This window comes from Stegodyphus dumicola, chromosome 2 (assembly GCF_044657685.1).
Source record: "Stegodyphus dumicola isolate Sdum_Otavi_A_Nest chromosome 2, ASM4465768v1".
In the NCBI taxonomy this organism is placed as follows: Eukaryota; Metazoa; Arthropoda; class Arachnida; order Araneae; family Eresidae; genus Stegodyphus; species Stegodyphus dumicola.
The window spans coordinates 4409231-4425294 of record NC_140769.1 but is presented as its reverse complement, the minus strand read 5'-3'; the positions used below and the strand labels follow the sequence as shown (position 1 = coordinate 4425294).

Here is a 16064-nt window from a genome sequence, read left to right as displayed (position 1 = left end):
TATAGATAAAATATTCAGGAAAAAAGGGCTTAAGTTATATGTAAAAATAATTGTAAAAAATCAAATAACCTAATTCGAGGTCTATGTTTGCCAACTGCCATCAAACGGAAATAAAAAACACTACCTGCCATATCAAAAGCGTGCCAAATTGGCAATGAACAGCCTAAGCTATTACGCCCCAAGAGCGCCAAGACCATAAGTCGCGTGGTATATGTTGGAGACAGCCTAGCAGACGAATTCTCTGTGGGGGAGCCATCTACCTGTTATATGAAGTCGTTGGTACAGGCAGGCTTTATGTAGCTTTATGGCATATCACCAATTTTGTTGCCAAACATGGCAACTCTGCCTTCCCTTGCTATTTTAATCCTAAACCCACTTTATGGGAACCTGTCTTACTGCGGCTGGGCATTTTATAACAATATGATAAATAAATAAAAGACTGAATTATTCAAGACATAGTTTTGCATCACTGGATTGCTTACTACCAAATATTTTCTACAAATGGATATACTTTATGTTTTGCTAATTTGTTAAGTAAAAATACAAATACTTCAGAGTTTTTTTTTGGGGGGGGGTGTCCCTTTATATTACCATAGATTGCAAGTCATTGATTTTTAGGGTAAATTGAGATAGGCCCGTTTTCTTCACAAGAACATTCTAACACCTCTTTTTATAACAATTTAGAAGAAACTGTAGCTTTAAATTTTCTATTAAAATATTCACTTCATTTTTTAATTTTCTTAATAATTTCTAATTTAACATGTTGATTCTCATTTTTCTTTTTTTATTTAGTTTTGCTATTATGAAATTCTGTGGTATAAATTATTTGTGAAATTTGATAGTTATAAAATTTTTGGTAAATAAATTCCAAATCTGTCCTATTCAGGTGTGGTAATGTAAACTGGGCCAGGAGACAACAATGCAACATGTGCAATGCTCCAAAATTTGGTGAAGTGGAAGAAAGAACAGGTTAGCATTTATAAAATAATGTTCAGAATTTTAAAATCATTCTTCCATTTAGAATATTTTTAGTTTATATGTGTTCATTGGATTTAGTGTAATGAAGTCTACATCAATTAAACAACATTATGCATTTTTACAATAATGTTACACATTCCTGTTTGTAAAAATTGCAACACCATGAAGGAATTTGTAAAAATTGCAACACCATGAAGGAATCGGGTGAATACACTGAAATGTATAGAAAAGGGAAAGCAGAGTGTAATATACAGTTGATGAGAAAGAATTTCAGAATGATAATGCATGCCTAAGTTGAGCAGCTTTCTCTGAACTGTCATGTTAGCAGAGGGTTGTAGTGGAATGTTAAAAAGTAAAGTTTTTGTTATCTAGATGTGGTAAATACTTCATGAGGAATCAACATGCTTCTTCATGATAAAGAGTTTAATATAAACCATTTATATGGCATATGATGAAACTATTAACCTGTTAGAAAATATTCGTATAATGAAATTGCAGCGTCTATGTGACATAATACCTTGTCACTGGTGTGGGTATGAAAGCAGTAGGCTCCAGAGAACATGACAAGTCACAAACCTGGTGATGACAGACTATGGAATATTACTGGGATGGGAGACACCAACCATGTGATAGTAATAAACTGTGCAGCTTCATCTTGACAGTTGATGCACTTTTGGAACTCTTTTACAAATTCGATTTTGTCAGCTTCAGTTGTTCACTAGTTTCTGCTGTGCCATGGATAGCATGCCTGCCTTCCCTTGTTCAGGATTTCCCTAACATAAAACTATTGAAGCCTGTGGCTACAGAGGCTCACCAACAGGACCACTTGCATGCCAGTTTGCAATAGACTGTCTTTTCCAATTAATTGTGCTTTAATTTGGAACTTAACAGTCATCAAATATACACTGATGTGCAAAAATTAAGGACGAAGTCGAAAAATTAGCATATCAGCTGAACGAAGAGGCAGAGCGGACTGAAAAACCAGTTAGGGGATTAAGTAAGGTGATGTACGGTAGCACATGCGCAGATATGCAGGTAGACGTAATGGGGGAGTGTCTGAGTAGTATAAAGCATGTTGTCGGTGTAAGATCAGTATTTCTGGCAAAGAGATTGCACGCCGTATAGCAGTTAAAATCATACCGAGTTGCTGCCTCAGCGAGAAAGGCGAATAATCAATCTGTTAGACGACATCTGGATGCTTTTACCCAAGGTTGAATCATTGGGAAGTTGGAGGAAGGCCGCAGTGTGACAAGTGTGGCTGCAAAGTTCGGAATTGCTCACAGCATCGTTTCATGACTTTGGAGACAATTTCAAACTACAGGAACAGCTATCCGGGGGTTTAGTAGTTGTCATCTATGAGGAACCACACCCGCAGATGACCGGTATATTGCCTTACAGACCAGAAAAAACAGGCGGGAGAAATCGCTAGACACACGACACAGGCGACTGGACGACCGATATCGCGTTTTACCGTGGCCAGAAGACTGCACGGTGATGGTCTGTTTGCACGACGCCCTGTATGGTGTGTACCTCTAACACCTGCCCATCGGAAAAAGCGTTCTCTGTGGTGCCGGGAACACCGAAATTGGAGAGACAATGAATGGGGATGAGTACTCTTTGCAGATGAGAGCAGATTCAGTCTGAGTAGCGATTCTCATCGCATACTCATCTGGAGAGAGTGGGGAAGCCGCAATCATCCCTCAAACATCATTGAACGGGACAGGTATGGAGGTGGCGGTGTTCTCGTTTGGGGAGGCATCATGCTTGGTAGTCGTACAGACCTTCACATCTTCGACGCAGGTTCAGTCAACGGGAACCGTTAATGTAACGAGATTCTTCTTCCATATGTGCGTCTTTTTAGAGGCTCTATGGGTCCGCAATTCCTTTTCATGGACGACAATGCACCATGTCATCGCACAGTAGCTGCCGAACAGCTCTTAGAGAGTGAGGATATTGAACGTATGGATTGGCCGGCACGATCTCCGGATCTCAATCCCATCGAGCATGTAGGGGATTTTCTAGGCAGACGCTTGGCAAGCTTGTACCGTACCACCAGTAACAATTCCGGAGCTTCGATTGGCGCTGCAAGACGAATGGGCAGCAATGTCTCAACAACTCATTGACACCCTCATTCTCAGCATGGGCAGACGCTGTGAAACCTGCCTAGCAGTCAGGGGAGATCATATCCCCTATTAAAGACCGGATGTTTCTTGCTGGACACCCATCACAGGGATGTTTCGGCCTTCAGTCGCATTGCGCTCCGTGCTACTTTTTCAATAAAGCTTCTTTTTATCCCTCTGATTTCTCTTTTAGTAAGTGTTGCTTACATTACTCATGTCCTTACGTATTGGGGATCTTACGGTATTAAGTGCGTTGATTTGGAAAGCTTTTGTACAAAGTTATATTGAAAAAACCGTCTCGTCCTTAATTTTTGCACACCAGTGTATATTAGATGCTATAAAATTGAATGCCATCTTAATATAATGTTTTACCTGCCATCATACTGAACAATTACCAAGCGTGATAGTCTGTCATTTGTCATGATATTATTGGTCTATGAATGATCTCAAATCTAAGAACTGACGATTTTGACACCAACAGCGATTATATTAGGGAGTGTGCGAGTTAGTGGAGTTCAAATACGTGACTTTCATTACAGCCATATTGAAGGTATACTTCATTAAGTTCTAATTTTGCAACAGATGTTTAGAATTATCAGATCAACATATCAGATATTGCTTTTTCGTTATCTTATCTAGCCATCTGATGTGTCACCCTGTATTTAACACAAATTCTTTTGATTATGTGCTATTTGTTTAAAGGTAAAATTTCATTTGAATTTATCACTGAAGTGTTTTATTATTTCACTTATGTTTTAAATTCTTTTAATAGAATTCTCTCTGTTTAAGGTACAAGATGCTAATTAGAATTTACTTTTTTTTTTTTTCCTTGCTTTGGGGAAGGGGCCAGAATTTTTTGGGTAAACTATTATAATTAAAATACATTGAAATGGTTCATTGGTTAATTTTGAATACAGAAAAGCAAGAATTTTTATGGAAGAGAAATTTCAATGTTCCTCCTCCTGACGAAGTGGCATTGAAGTTGATTGAATTTTTCTATTATGTTTGTTTTTCTTTAAATTTCATTGATTTTTTTAACTGGGGTATTGCTTTTTTAAAAAGTTTTGGTTTTAACATTTTTTAAATTGTTTATTGCATTTATAGGATTATTTGAAATTTATTACTTATGAATTTCAATTTTTGGTCTTTGTGAAAATTTAGATTTTTGTGCATAAAGCTGCAGAAAAATTATCATTAAAGACATAAAGTAAGAAATTTAGAACTAATATTTCACAAAAACCATAAATTGAAATTCATAATTAATAAATTTCAAATAATAATATCAATGCAACAAAGAATAAAGTTTGTGGAGGAAACCTTTAACCCTTGTCTTTGTGATGTTAGTTCTATTCCCTAGCATATATTTTACATTGTTACTGTAACTAAGAAATTTATAAATCATGTTCTGAAAAGGCTTGAATGAAAATACACAAGGGAGAGAAGGTGTATACTGGCATCTCTGAAGTACCCAATGCCAGTTAAGTTAGATTGAGAGTAATGTATTATTTTACTCATGACATCATTTGAAAATTTGTATAATAGCATATTGCAGGTCATATGGAATATAATGTGTCATTGTAGTGTATAAAAAATGACAAAGAAACAAAGTAATATTCAATGCATGTACCACAACTCACTATATAATCATAGACTCATATGGTATATATACCCATATGATATATGGACTTGCCCATTTGGGTTGCCAAAAATAAACTAATAATTAATGTTCCTCGACATTGCTTATATCAGCAATGTTGCCGCTCAGAAAAATGAAGACGAAAATGAAAATTAGCGTTTTAAGCATTTTTAATTAATATCTCTATTTTTTGTTTTGTTTTATTTTATTTGTTTATTTTTTCATTTTGAAAAAGTTGATGTCAACCTTTTCCAGAACCCAGAAAAGAATTGTAGAAAGTTTGGTGACGAGATAGCTATAGTAGTGACTGAGTTATTAGCAAATAAACACACAGCCATTCTTCTTAATATATATAGTTGAAGGTACATATGAGGTATATACTAGCATCTCATTAAGACATGGAAAGAAAAAGTATTTATAGTTGAGTTCTGCTGATTAGAACTGCAAATGTAGAAGTGTATATGTATGTAAGATACTATATATGGTTCTGTGACATATTGTTCAAACATTTTAAGAACTTACTGACATGAAAGCCTGGTATTTTTTATAACTTATTCAGAAGATAGTATTTAAAAAAAAAAGTTATAATCTTTTAAATAATAATAAAGACCAGTAATGGAAATTAAATTTCCCAAATTCTGTTTCTGACCTGAACATTCAGACATTAGCTGCTTTCTTTTGAATTTTTGTCCTAAAATTTTTAATAATAATTTCCCCTCCAAACCTTCTTGTGTGTATCAACAACATTTTAATGTTTTTTATAAAGTGGGAGCCTGAAAAAGTGTTCATTTTAAGCATTTGTAGTTTAAATGACTTACCAACTGTTAATTAATTTGAATTTCTATTTCTGTTGTATTTCTTGATTTGAATATTGAATTTCTTTTTTGCTATACATATTTATCTTCCATCACTAATTTTCAGTATTTAGAGTAAAATGAAAATACCATGGTATTCAAATATTGTTTAATTCAGATTCAGGTCTAGATTTTAATTAATAAAATAATAGAACACTGAATTGACATTATAATATAAAATGACTACAGAAAAATTATGCTGTTAAAAAAAATCTAAAAGCCTTCAGATCTTATATTACACCTTATTTATTAAATATCATGTCCTCTGCACTTAAACCATAAAATTCAATTCAACAGCAGTATCACGAAATATTTAGAAAAGCATATCTTTAGAATTTCTGGTTAAAAAAAAAAAAAAAAACTGGTGGTAAAAATATGTTTTGAAATCATTGAGTTTCTTAATCAAATATTCATAAATGCTTTACGAAATATGAAATAGATAATAAAACAAATTCCAAATTTGTGCTTCCAGATGCCCATATTCAGGTGAAGACGTGTATGTTATTCAAAATTTGATGGCTCTAAGTACCATTGTTTTATCACAAAGTGAAAAACATACACACATTTATGCAGATTCTTCATTGTTTAATTTCTTTAAATATAATACAAGGTTCTAATATTTGGTGGCAAATATTTAAATAGTGATTCACCTTTTATAGTGAATCAATGCACAATGCCAAAACGAAATTAATTGCCGCTATGGGTTAAAAACAATTTTTGTATTTTGTTTTATGTATAAAATCCATTTTTACTTTTTTAATTTGATTTTGAGTTGGTGAGAGAAACATGAATAAAAGCGTGATTTTAAAATTCATAGTTTATAGTTTAAATTCCTTTTCCACTCTTTGATCTTTTAACTTCCATGCTTAAGTTGAAAAGGTAGAAAAGAGTTAACAAAAAGCTGAGAATTAATATGCATAATTTAAAAATTCAGTTCTTTTTATAAATACTCTCTCTCTCTTTTTTTTTTTTTTTTTTTTTTAATTTTAGGACTTGGTGGTGGCTACAATGAAAGAGAAAATGTTGAATATATTGAAAGAGTAGAATCTGACGGAGAGTATGATGAGGTATTAAGTTAAACCGGTAAAAAAGTATTTTTGAAATATTTTTAATTCACTACTAGGCAAGCTTGTACTTGTTCATATGACAACTCTAAAAGTTGAAATTTATACTGCTTTATTATAAATTGTTAGTTTTTGTTACTTTGAAAAATAGAAAAAATTTATTTGGAATAAAAATTGGATTTTGAATATTTTCCATTATCTAGTCATTGTTCAAACTGAGAGAAGTTAAACTATTTTTTGTTCCTAATGTTTTGAAAGTCTGATAAAATATTTTGATATTGTTGTTGTTGCTAATGCTCACTTGTCTGACATAGTCAACCCAAGCCCACTAAATACCTCCTGGCAAGGAGGAGCACTAGAATACACCTGCCGTTGGACAGCCTTGAGCTCCATTCAGGTGATAGTGAGATTTTGCTCATTTTCACCCCCAATTTTTATTGAGAACATCTGAGGGTCTCCTACCCTTCTCCCCTTCCACCAAGCCACACAAGAGGACTTTCGGCTCGCCGTCATGCCGCACCAACGCTATACATTTATAAACATCTATGCCTTCTCTGGGATTCGAACCCGGGCGCTTCGGCACAGCAGTTAGCGATGCTAATCACTTTATTGGTTGGACAACCTGATAAAATATTCATCAAATAAGTGACTTTTTTTTTTTTTTTTTTTTTTTGTTATTTTAATTTTGCATTATATAAAAGAAATTTTGTGCATTATAAAAATGATGTGAAGATTTTTCATTTGCTTCTGGTGTTAAACTAGTTAATGGAATTTTAAGGGCTTGTAATGTTCAATAATTTAAAAATACATAAGGGCATTTCTTTGTTCAGTTGTATTCTTTATAGAAATATAAAAAATAGTTGAATTTACTTTCCTGGATATCATGTTGTGAGTTTCAATATTTCCTCTAATGTTATGGTTACTTTTATTAATGTGAGATTTAGTGTGTTGTGGATGTTATAGTTGTTTTTATTTATTTGTGCTTAAAAGAACTGCACTTTTAAAATATTTTTTCTCCAAATAATAGTTTTCATATAATCTTATTTCCAAATTATACATTTTTGTGTTGCATTATGGCAAAAGAAGTTTTGGGGGAGCTTCTGACTACAACAGCAATTCTTTGTGTTAGTTTGGACTTATTTACTATCAAACTTTGTCTTTTGCTAAAGAGAATGAATTTAATAGCTATTCTTACATTTTTTAATTTTTTTCTCTTTTGAGCTGTTAATGTTTAGTTCTAATAACAAATGAAAACGAGTTTCTAAAATGTCTCTTCTCTAAAAATTAAAATAGTTGGCAAAGTGCAGGCACAAAAAATATTTTTTTTTTTTTAAATTTGGTCCTTACTTAAAATTGTTAGATGTATTATTTGAACTTCCACAAAAACAGTTATACGTGTGTGTATGTATGCATTTTGTGAAAGTAAAGGAAAAAAATGCACCACAACTAGAAAAATCATCTTGATTATTTTGGGGAAGACAAACATATAAATGGTGAAATGCACAGAACAGGTCTAAAATATACCCAAAATGTGGACCCTAAAATATGTATAAAGTATATTGCTCAGCTGCCTGTGTCAATTTGGACTACCAGTCAGCAGGGCCAGATTACCAATTAGGCACAGTAGGCACGTGCCTAGGGCCTACGAAGGCCAAAGGTCTTAGGGCTTTGAAAAAAAATATATTGAAATAAAAATACCCCAAAAACTTATAAACATTTTTATATTATTATATAGTGAAGGTCAAAATAATATATGTAAATACAAATACACAAAAAATACGAATACAAAACGTTTGGTTTACTAAGTAGATCCTAAAATAACTCCTTTTTGTGGGATTTTGACACAGCGAATTCGTGTATTATATCTTCAAAATTAATGCCGCAAGCGACATCACTTTCAATACACAGAAGGCCCAGTGACGAAGTTCTCTCTTGACCCATAGTTGAACGCATAAAATTTTTTATAAGCTTCAACTTGGAGAATGATCTTTCTCCTTCTGCATTCGAACCCAATATCGAAAGGTATATGCGCAATGCAATATTAACATTTGGGAAACTTGACACAAGTTTATCCTTTATTTGTAATTTGATGAGATCTGTTATAGAGGTGGTTTTGGGGTACAAATTTGAAAAAATCAAATACTCATCAACAAAGTTTTCTTCTAAGTCAGACAGATACATTTTTACCAGAGCTTGAGCCTTAACCTTGATAATGTCCTCGGTCAGTGTATTATCCATAAGAAAACTAAATGTGTCATAAAGGCTGGTATACGCAGTGCGTCTCTTTGTCATTTCAGCACAAAGCACATCCAGAACAATAAAAAAACATTAATCTTAAAGGAATCTTTGGCACTGCGAGAGGGAGTCTCATCTGGCCCTTCATCGAACTGTCGTTTTCTCTTACGAACTCTAGTTTCGGATTCTTTAAATTCTGAATCTGGTGCAAGGGCTTTTGCCTTAAGATAATAGCTATTATACATGTCCTCAGTTCTGCAGTGAGATAAATATTGAATTAAACTGTCGTAAAGTCGCACCATCGTGTTAAACTCGATGCCAGGTTCTTGAAGAGATTTATTTACAATATCGACGTGTTTTAGTAGATCTTCCCAAATAACTGTGAGTAATACCATCTCCAAAGTATTCATTTGATGGATTAAGGTTTGTGCCTCAATCACTGTTGTAGGTTTCATACCTTCACTAGTTGAAATATTTGTTAAGAATACCACGTATATCATCATAATGGGCACATAATGTTTTTACAGCCTCATAACGTGCTGACCATCTGGTCTCTGAAAGTCTTTTTACAGAAATTTTACTTCCCAAAGACCTTAGTTTAGACCATCTTTGAGGGGACGCTGCAAAGAAATTGTAGAGCGATTGCAAAATTTCAAAAAATTTTACTGCTTCTAAGCAGCTTTCTGCCGCCGCTGTGCCAACTAGATTAAGACTATGAGCTCCACATGGTACCCAAGTGGCTGCGCTGTTGATTTCCCTAAATCTAGTTTGTACTCCCGAATACACTCCGCTCATATTAGCCGCATTGTCATAAGACTGACATCTGCAAAATTTTGGGTCTATTCCCTGATTTTCTAAAACTGAAATTAGAGTGTCAAAAAGATACTTGGCATCATGTTTTTCTATTTTAACAAACATCAAAAATCTTTCATATATATCTCCAGTTTTTGAGACATATCTAATAACTATGGAGAGTTGATCCGTATGGCTAACGTCAGGTGTAGAATCCACAGTGATTCCATAATACTTGGCTTCTTTGATTTCTGTAACTATTTTTTCCAATACTTTTGACCCCAGTAAAATTATTAGTTCTTCATACGTTGTGGAGGATAAATATGATATACTTTTCCGCGGCCTGGATTACCGTATCTTCTTACATGTTCTTCTAGAAACGGATCAAATTTGGCTAAGAGATCGATACACCCAAGAAAATTGCCATTACTAGGATCACCATGTATTTCATTATCGCCTCTAAACGCTAGTCCCCTTTCGGCCAAAAACTTAATTACTTCCACTACTCTTCTTAAAACCATTGTCCAATATGTGCTTTCTTTTTCCTTGACAATATCAAACGTCTCATCAATTTTTCTAGTTTGTTGGTAGTTCACTAAAGCAGAAATAGATGCAAAATGTTCTTTTGACACTTCATGACTTGAAATTCTCGAATGTGCGTTTTTCCAGTCATTAAAGCCTGTAAGGAATTGGTTACACAGGTTTGGATTTCCAGGTAGGTCCGATTTGAACAAAATACATTTATAACAAAAAAACTTGCCAGTAGATTCGGAAAATATCAACCAGTCCCTTTTTATAATATCATTGTTGTTCAGTTTTCTGAAAAAATAATCTTGTGATGGACATCTCATTATTTCGCCAAATTTAGTGTCGTATAACTTAAAATTTATATCCAATTTCTGCACAGGTTGATTACGAGAGAAGTAATTGATAAGATCTGCGCTTATGGTTGTCCACCGTGCTGGATCAGAACTGAAAATACTTGAGGCTGATGTTGTTGGTAGTGATTCAAGCACCACCTGCTTGGAAGCGTCGTTAAAATTTCGTAAACCCCCGTCAGCCTCGTCTCTTCTGTGACATTCTCAGTTTTATTGGTTGAACATTCTTGCGAGTCCCAACAAGCCTCAGCTTCTTTAGGTCTAACCTCGATCGAGGAAATATCTACCGCATCTGCATTATCTTCTGTCTCCTTAGAAATGTTAACATATTTCAATAAAGAACCTTTAATTTTACTAAGCGACTCACTCACTTTCTCTTTCTTTTTGCGTTTTTCATGTCCACTTTGGTGTTTTCTTTTATATCCACCAGACATTTTTCGCTAAAAAAAAAAATATTTAAAAAAAGCTTTTATAAATTGCACTTAAAAGTTTAAAATAATTTTTTAACTTTCTGATATACCATAATAAAAGCGATGGGCACGCACAAACTAAAATTTAAACTTGTTTTCTCCTTCTTCTCGTCACCTTTAAATATACATTTTAGTTTGCGCCCGTCGCTTTTATTATGCTATCAGAAAGCTAAAAAGTTATTTTAAATTTGTTAAGTAATGCATTTTAAACTTGTAAAAACGAAACCCGGATTTACGAGTATGGATTAAAATTAAGCTATTCCAAAGGTGATTTGGACTGTACTATTTCTACGACTGCTACTGGAGATTTTTTACAATAGTATGGCCAAACCACCCCATAGTAGGCCTACTCAAAGTTCCTTGCATTGTGCTGCATTCTACGGCGGACTATGATACTAATAAGAAGTGATAAAATGAAAATTCTATTATTTATAATGGAATGAAGCAATATTCCAGAATCAAAAACTAGGTTGAAATAAGTAGAGTATAAAAACAACTTTCCTTTACTTACCTTACTTATAATAAATTTAACTTCCAGTTTTTAAACTAAAGATTGACTTGGGGTTGAGCGTGATTAAATACAAGCACAGGCATACACGCTCTATCGTAGTGTTTACATATTAACTTATTACACAACTGAGCTACTAAAACAAAAGACCTTAGCAGCAGGGAAAACCTCTCGATCGCGCGCAAGCGTTTGGTAGTGGGCATGGAAACGTGGCCAACTGTGTCAAACGCATGTGCCCATCCGAGAGGTTTTCCCGGCGGCTAATGTCTTGTCATGTTCATGTACTAAAACCCTGGAATTCTGCATGGAATTTGGTAGATATAAAAGTTGCATTGTTGCAGATAAACTCAATTCTGGAATTATGGCTATTGAAAATGGCTCTATGAAAAATAAAAACATTAAAATCCCAAAATAAAATAATGTTATTTTACCGCATCATCACATTTTCGGATTTATATCTACAACAAAATTATTACTTAATATTAGTGTTCAATTTCAGTTAAAAAATGTTTATTATTTCGGGGCCTACGCTGCTGGAGTGCCTAGGGCCTACGACACCCTTAATCCGGCCCTGCCAGTCAGGCAATACTGTTTGCATTAGCAATTGAAAATTATTCAAGGACATCATTTTTAACATCATCTCATTTAGCAAATCAGTCACTTTCAGGCTTCTCAATTATACAGTCAAATGAATTTTGAAACATGTAAATATCTTTTGCACTTTCATCAAGATCCACAAAACGCTGTTGTAACTGTGATTGAGTTCGGAAAATACATCCTGTACAAATTTTGGGGGGAATGGGGATTTTGCTAATATTGGAAATTTTTTACAATGGTCAAATTTGTTTAATGTTATTTGCATAAACAATGCAAATTTCAATGATGTGCCTTTACGATAGAATACATTTCATATACGAGTTTTGTTTTCCCTATAATATTAAATTGAATTTGTTGAGATATCCCATGACTGTCGCAAATCCTAATTTCTGTAGCTATTCGCTGCACAATAATAAAAGTTGTGGAAATTTTTTCTCATTTAAAAAATACCTTTGACTTCAGTTTTCTGACTCAATTCAAAGAATCTAAACAAAACTTTCCCATTGTTGAGCCATCAAAGGCTGTATAACATAACTCAGAATATTCAGCTTCAATCTTTAATAAAAATTCATGAAACTGGTTGATGGTTAAGTCCTCAAGAGTAAGTGAAGTTTACTACTGCTGCAACTGGTTAATTAACACATGATAGATTGAGGTGTTTCTAAAAAGGAGCTTGCTGGTGAATAATACAATGAATTACAAGAAGGTTCTAACATTTAACATCTTTACAAGCCTTAAAAATTTGTCCAATTAATCCTTTCGCTGTTCCACACATAGATTCCACCACCAGTTGTGACACATATTAACTGATTCCATTGTAAATTGTATTGTGTTAGTGTTTTCTCGACTTCCTTGAATATATCTTCAGATGTAATTGTTCCAAGCATAATATTCGTAGAAGCTAATTCTTCAGTCACCTCAAATTCAACACTGACCCCTTAAATAACCATCAATTGGTCAATAATAGTAACACCTGTTCACTCATCAAGAGCCAATGAAAACCATTTGAATTTCCCCCCCCCCTTGCCTCTAAATTGACTCTTGAGTGGCTTCCTATACCCTCAAGTGTTCTAACAATTATCCTCGACAAGACTAACATATTGAAACATATCTATTTTTTTTTTTTTTTTTGTCACATTTCTTCGATTGCCACAAACAGACATGATGTAATTAATTCCATCATTGGTAAATAGTTTTTTCGTGGCTAATAAATGAGCTGTTTGTAAGCTGGCTACAGTTACTGCTTCATTAGCATTTATTATTTTTACGAGTAAATTGTGTTGTATTGATGTGTTCTGTTTAAGCTTTCCAATTTTAATCATCATTCATTTTCTGTGAGGTTTGAATACCATGTCAAGTGGTTAGTTTAGGAATCGCAACTTATTTTGTACTCTTTTTGCAGCTATTATGTCATTCCATATTAAACATAAAACTTTGGCAATTAATTCTATGTCAAAATAATTGGCACTCCATTCTGCTGTAAAAGCACGGCATTCGAGGTGTATTTTTCTCCTCTTATTTGATTTTGAGAGTGACATGGTGCCCATAGACAATGAATAAAATAGAATGGAAAGAACAAAATATTGCAGATTACCTTGACAGATGATGCCATGTGCACCACTACAGCAAAACTCCACATGCTTGTGTGGCACACAATGTACAACATTTATGTATTGGAACTGCTTTTAAAAACAGCAACAAATGAGAGAATACAACAGTAACACCACTCACTGTCGTAATTCACAAACTTTCAACTCAACTCTCGGCCATGGCATATAATAGCACATAAATTTGATTTATTTTTCATGCAAAAAGTATCAATCTCTGGTACCAGATTAAGAATAAGTAGTGTGCCAGATTCAAGCCCATGATCCATAGTTTGCCAACCCCTGCTGTATGCCATTCAGAATTACCTACGCACATCTCTAGAATATGCGCTGTCAGACAACATTATTGGAAGAAGACTGGCTGAGGCTTCATAGCCAGTATCTCCACTAACTCTGGACATCAGTGCTGATGCTTACTTTGGTATTGCAGCTGTAGTGCTTGAAATATATTGGATTGTGTGAATTCAAACAATAATGAACAGTTTTCGCTTTTTTCTGTGATAAGAGTAAGTATGGTCAGTACTGCTGATTCCATGTTATGAATTAGCATGCTATATTCATACCTGACATGACCTGATATACCCGATACATTCATATTATCATCAAGAGAATCATTTCCTGTGGTAGATCTTAAAATGGCTAACCTTGTTACAACTGATAACAAATACCTGTCTGCAAATTGTCTGCATGCTTATAAAGATAGTCCTAATGTGGATATTGTTAAAGGCACTGGACCTGAGTTACTATCAGAATATTTTAATCACAGCAGAGCTATTGTTAAATTCTACAGTAACTTTGATGGTGAAGCGCTTTTTTTTATTTTTTTCAGCTTTTGAGAAAATTGTCTGGAGAAATGAAGTAAAATGTTACTAACTTTGTTGACTCGCAGATTAACATTAACACATTTACTTCTGCATCGTGTGGTAGAAAAAATCACTTTATGCCTGTCAGATTTTCCTTGAAAAACAGATGGCTTTAAAATAGATTCCCAGCCCTTTAGCATTACTGGATGAGTAGTGAATTTTCATCTCAGAACTTCTACTTGAGAAAACATCTGCATTATATTAATGTGGTAAACTCACCGTCATGGCTTGGTAGACATGACTTATTTCAGGGGTCTGTTCAACAGGAGCAAATGACTAAAAACCAAAGTATGGCATAGGATTTAGAAAAAAATATTTTAAGAACTGTTTTCTGTGATATTCAATCACTTCTAATCCCTTAATAGCCCAGTACTATATTTTTTCCTATTACCGTTAAGTACACATACACATATAAAAATTCAGTAGATGACCTATATTAATTGTGATAAATTTAGGATGCCTGGGAGAGCAGAAACCAGTTATTTTTTAGTTGGGGTTGAAATGGTTATAGATGTGGCTGGCATACAGATGTAATGCATAAAAGATGAAGACACTTGCAGATGTTGGTGGAAATAGCAAGACATAGTTTTATTTCTTGATGAATAATTCTGACCAGACGTATTCTTGTTTACACATCACTGTGATTGTGTGCACACATAATGGGTGCAATAAACAACCCACCATTTTTTGTAGCATATAACATATTTTCATGCAGATTATAAAATGGAGCAGCAAAGCAATGCATCTTAGCACCAGCAAAGGAAGTGGGGGAAAAAAGGGGCTGTTTGATAATAGCAGTGGTATGTATGAAGTTGACTTCTTTGTTTAAATTCTGGATCTGCGATTGGATACGAGCTGTTGCAATGCAGGATGATTAAGGAAGAAAATATTAAATGGAAAAATGCAGACCAGAAAAATTATTATAAACAATTTAGAACAGAAAAAGCAAATAGTTAAATTAAAATGGCAAAATGAAAAGTACCTCATAGCAGGCTCCTGTAATAGACATGCCCCTGTAATCTTATTATTCCGGTGGAGCTTAACATTCTTGTGGCATTTCACATTACCTTATACAAGAGATACTATAATTTGCATATAATGTCACTAAAATTACTTACATATACACAAAATTTGTAACAATCTGCCTTCCCAAGAACTGCACGTCCTGGACAGTCTAATCCATGGTTAGGAAACCATATTTATAACTAACGAAAATCAGTGCAGTATTTAAATAATAACTTCAATAAATAATATACAACAAATTAAATTCTAGATTAATAAATAAATGCACAAATTTACAGATTTATACACATATACAACCATAATCTTGGTGTACAATTAACAATATATACACTGTGGGAACTACGTACTATGGCCATGATAAGGAACTAGCCTGTTGTAATGAACAACTTTAGGCTTAGAATTTGATGACATATGGACTCGAATTACGACATCATTCAAC

At 33.9% G+C, this 16064-nt stretch overlaps 1 protein-coding gene across 2 annotated transcripts in view; it reads left to right on the top strand.

The window, feature by feature from the left end:
* The window catches only part of LOC118198816 (zinc finger Ran-binding domain-containing protein 2-like), a 67543-nt gene that overhangs the window by 33229 nt on the left and 18250 nt on the right, over nt 1-16064 (top strand). For both annotated transcript variants that reach the window (XR_004759854.2, XM_035370588.2), the window contains exons 4-5: nt 887-969; nt 6579-6655. Coding sequence is in view for 1 of the 2 variants with exons in the window: in XM_035370588.2 (XP_035226479.2) it covers nt 887-969; nt 6579-6655 (160 nt within the window). In the remaining variant the exon portion in view is untranslated. The remainder of the gene's footprint in view (nt 1-886; nt 970-6578; nt 6656-16064) is intronic.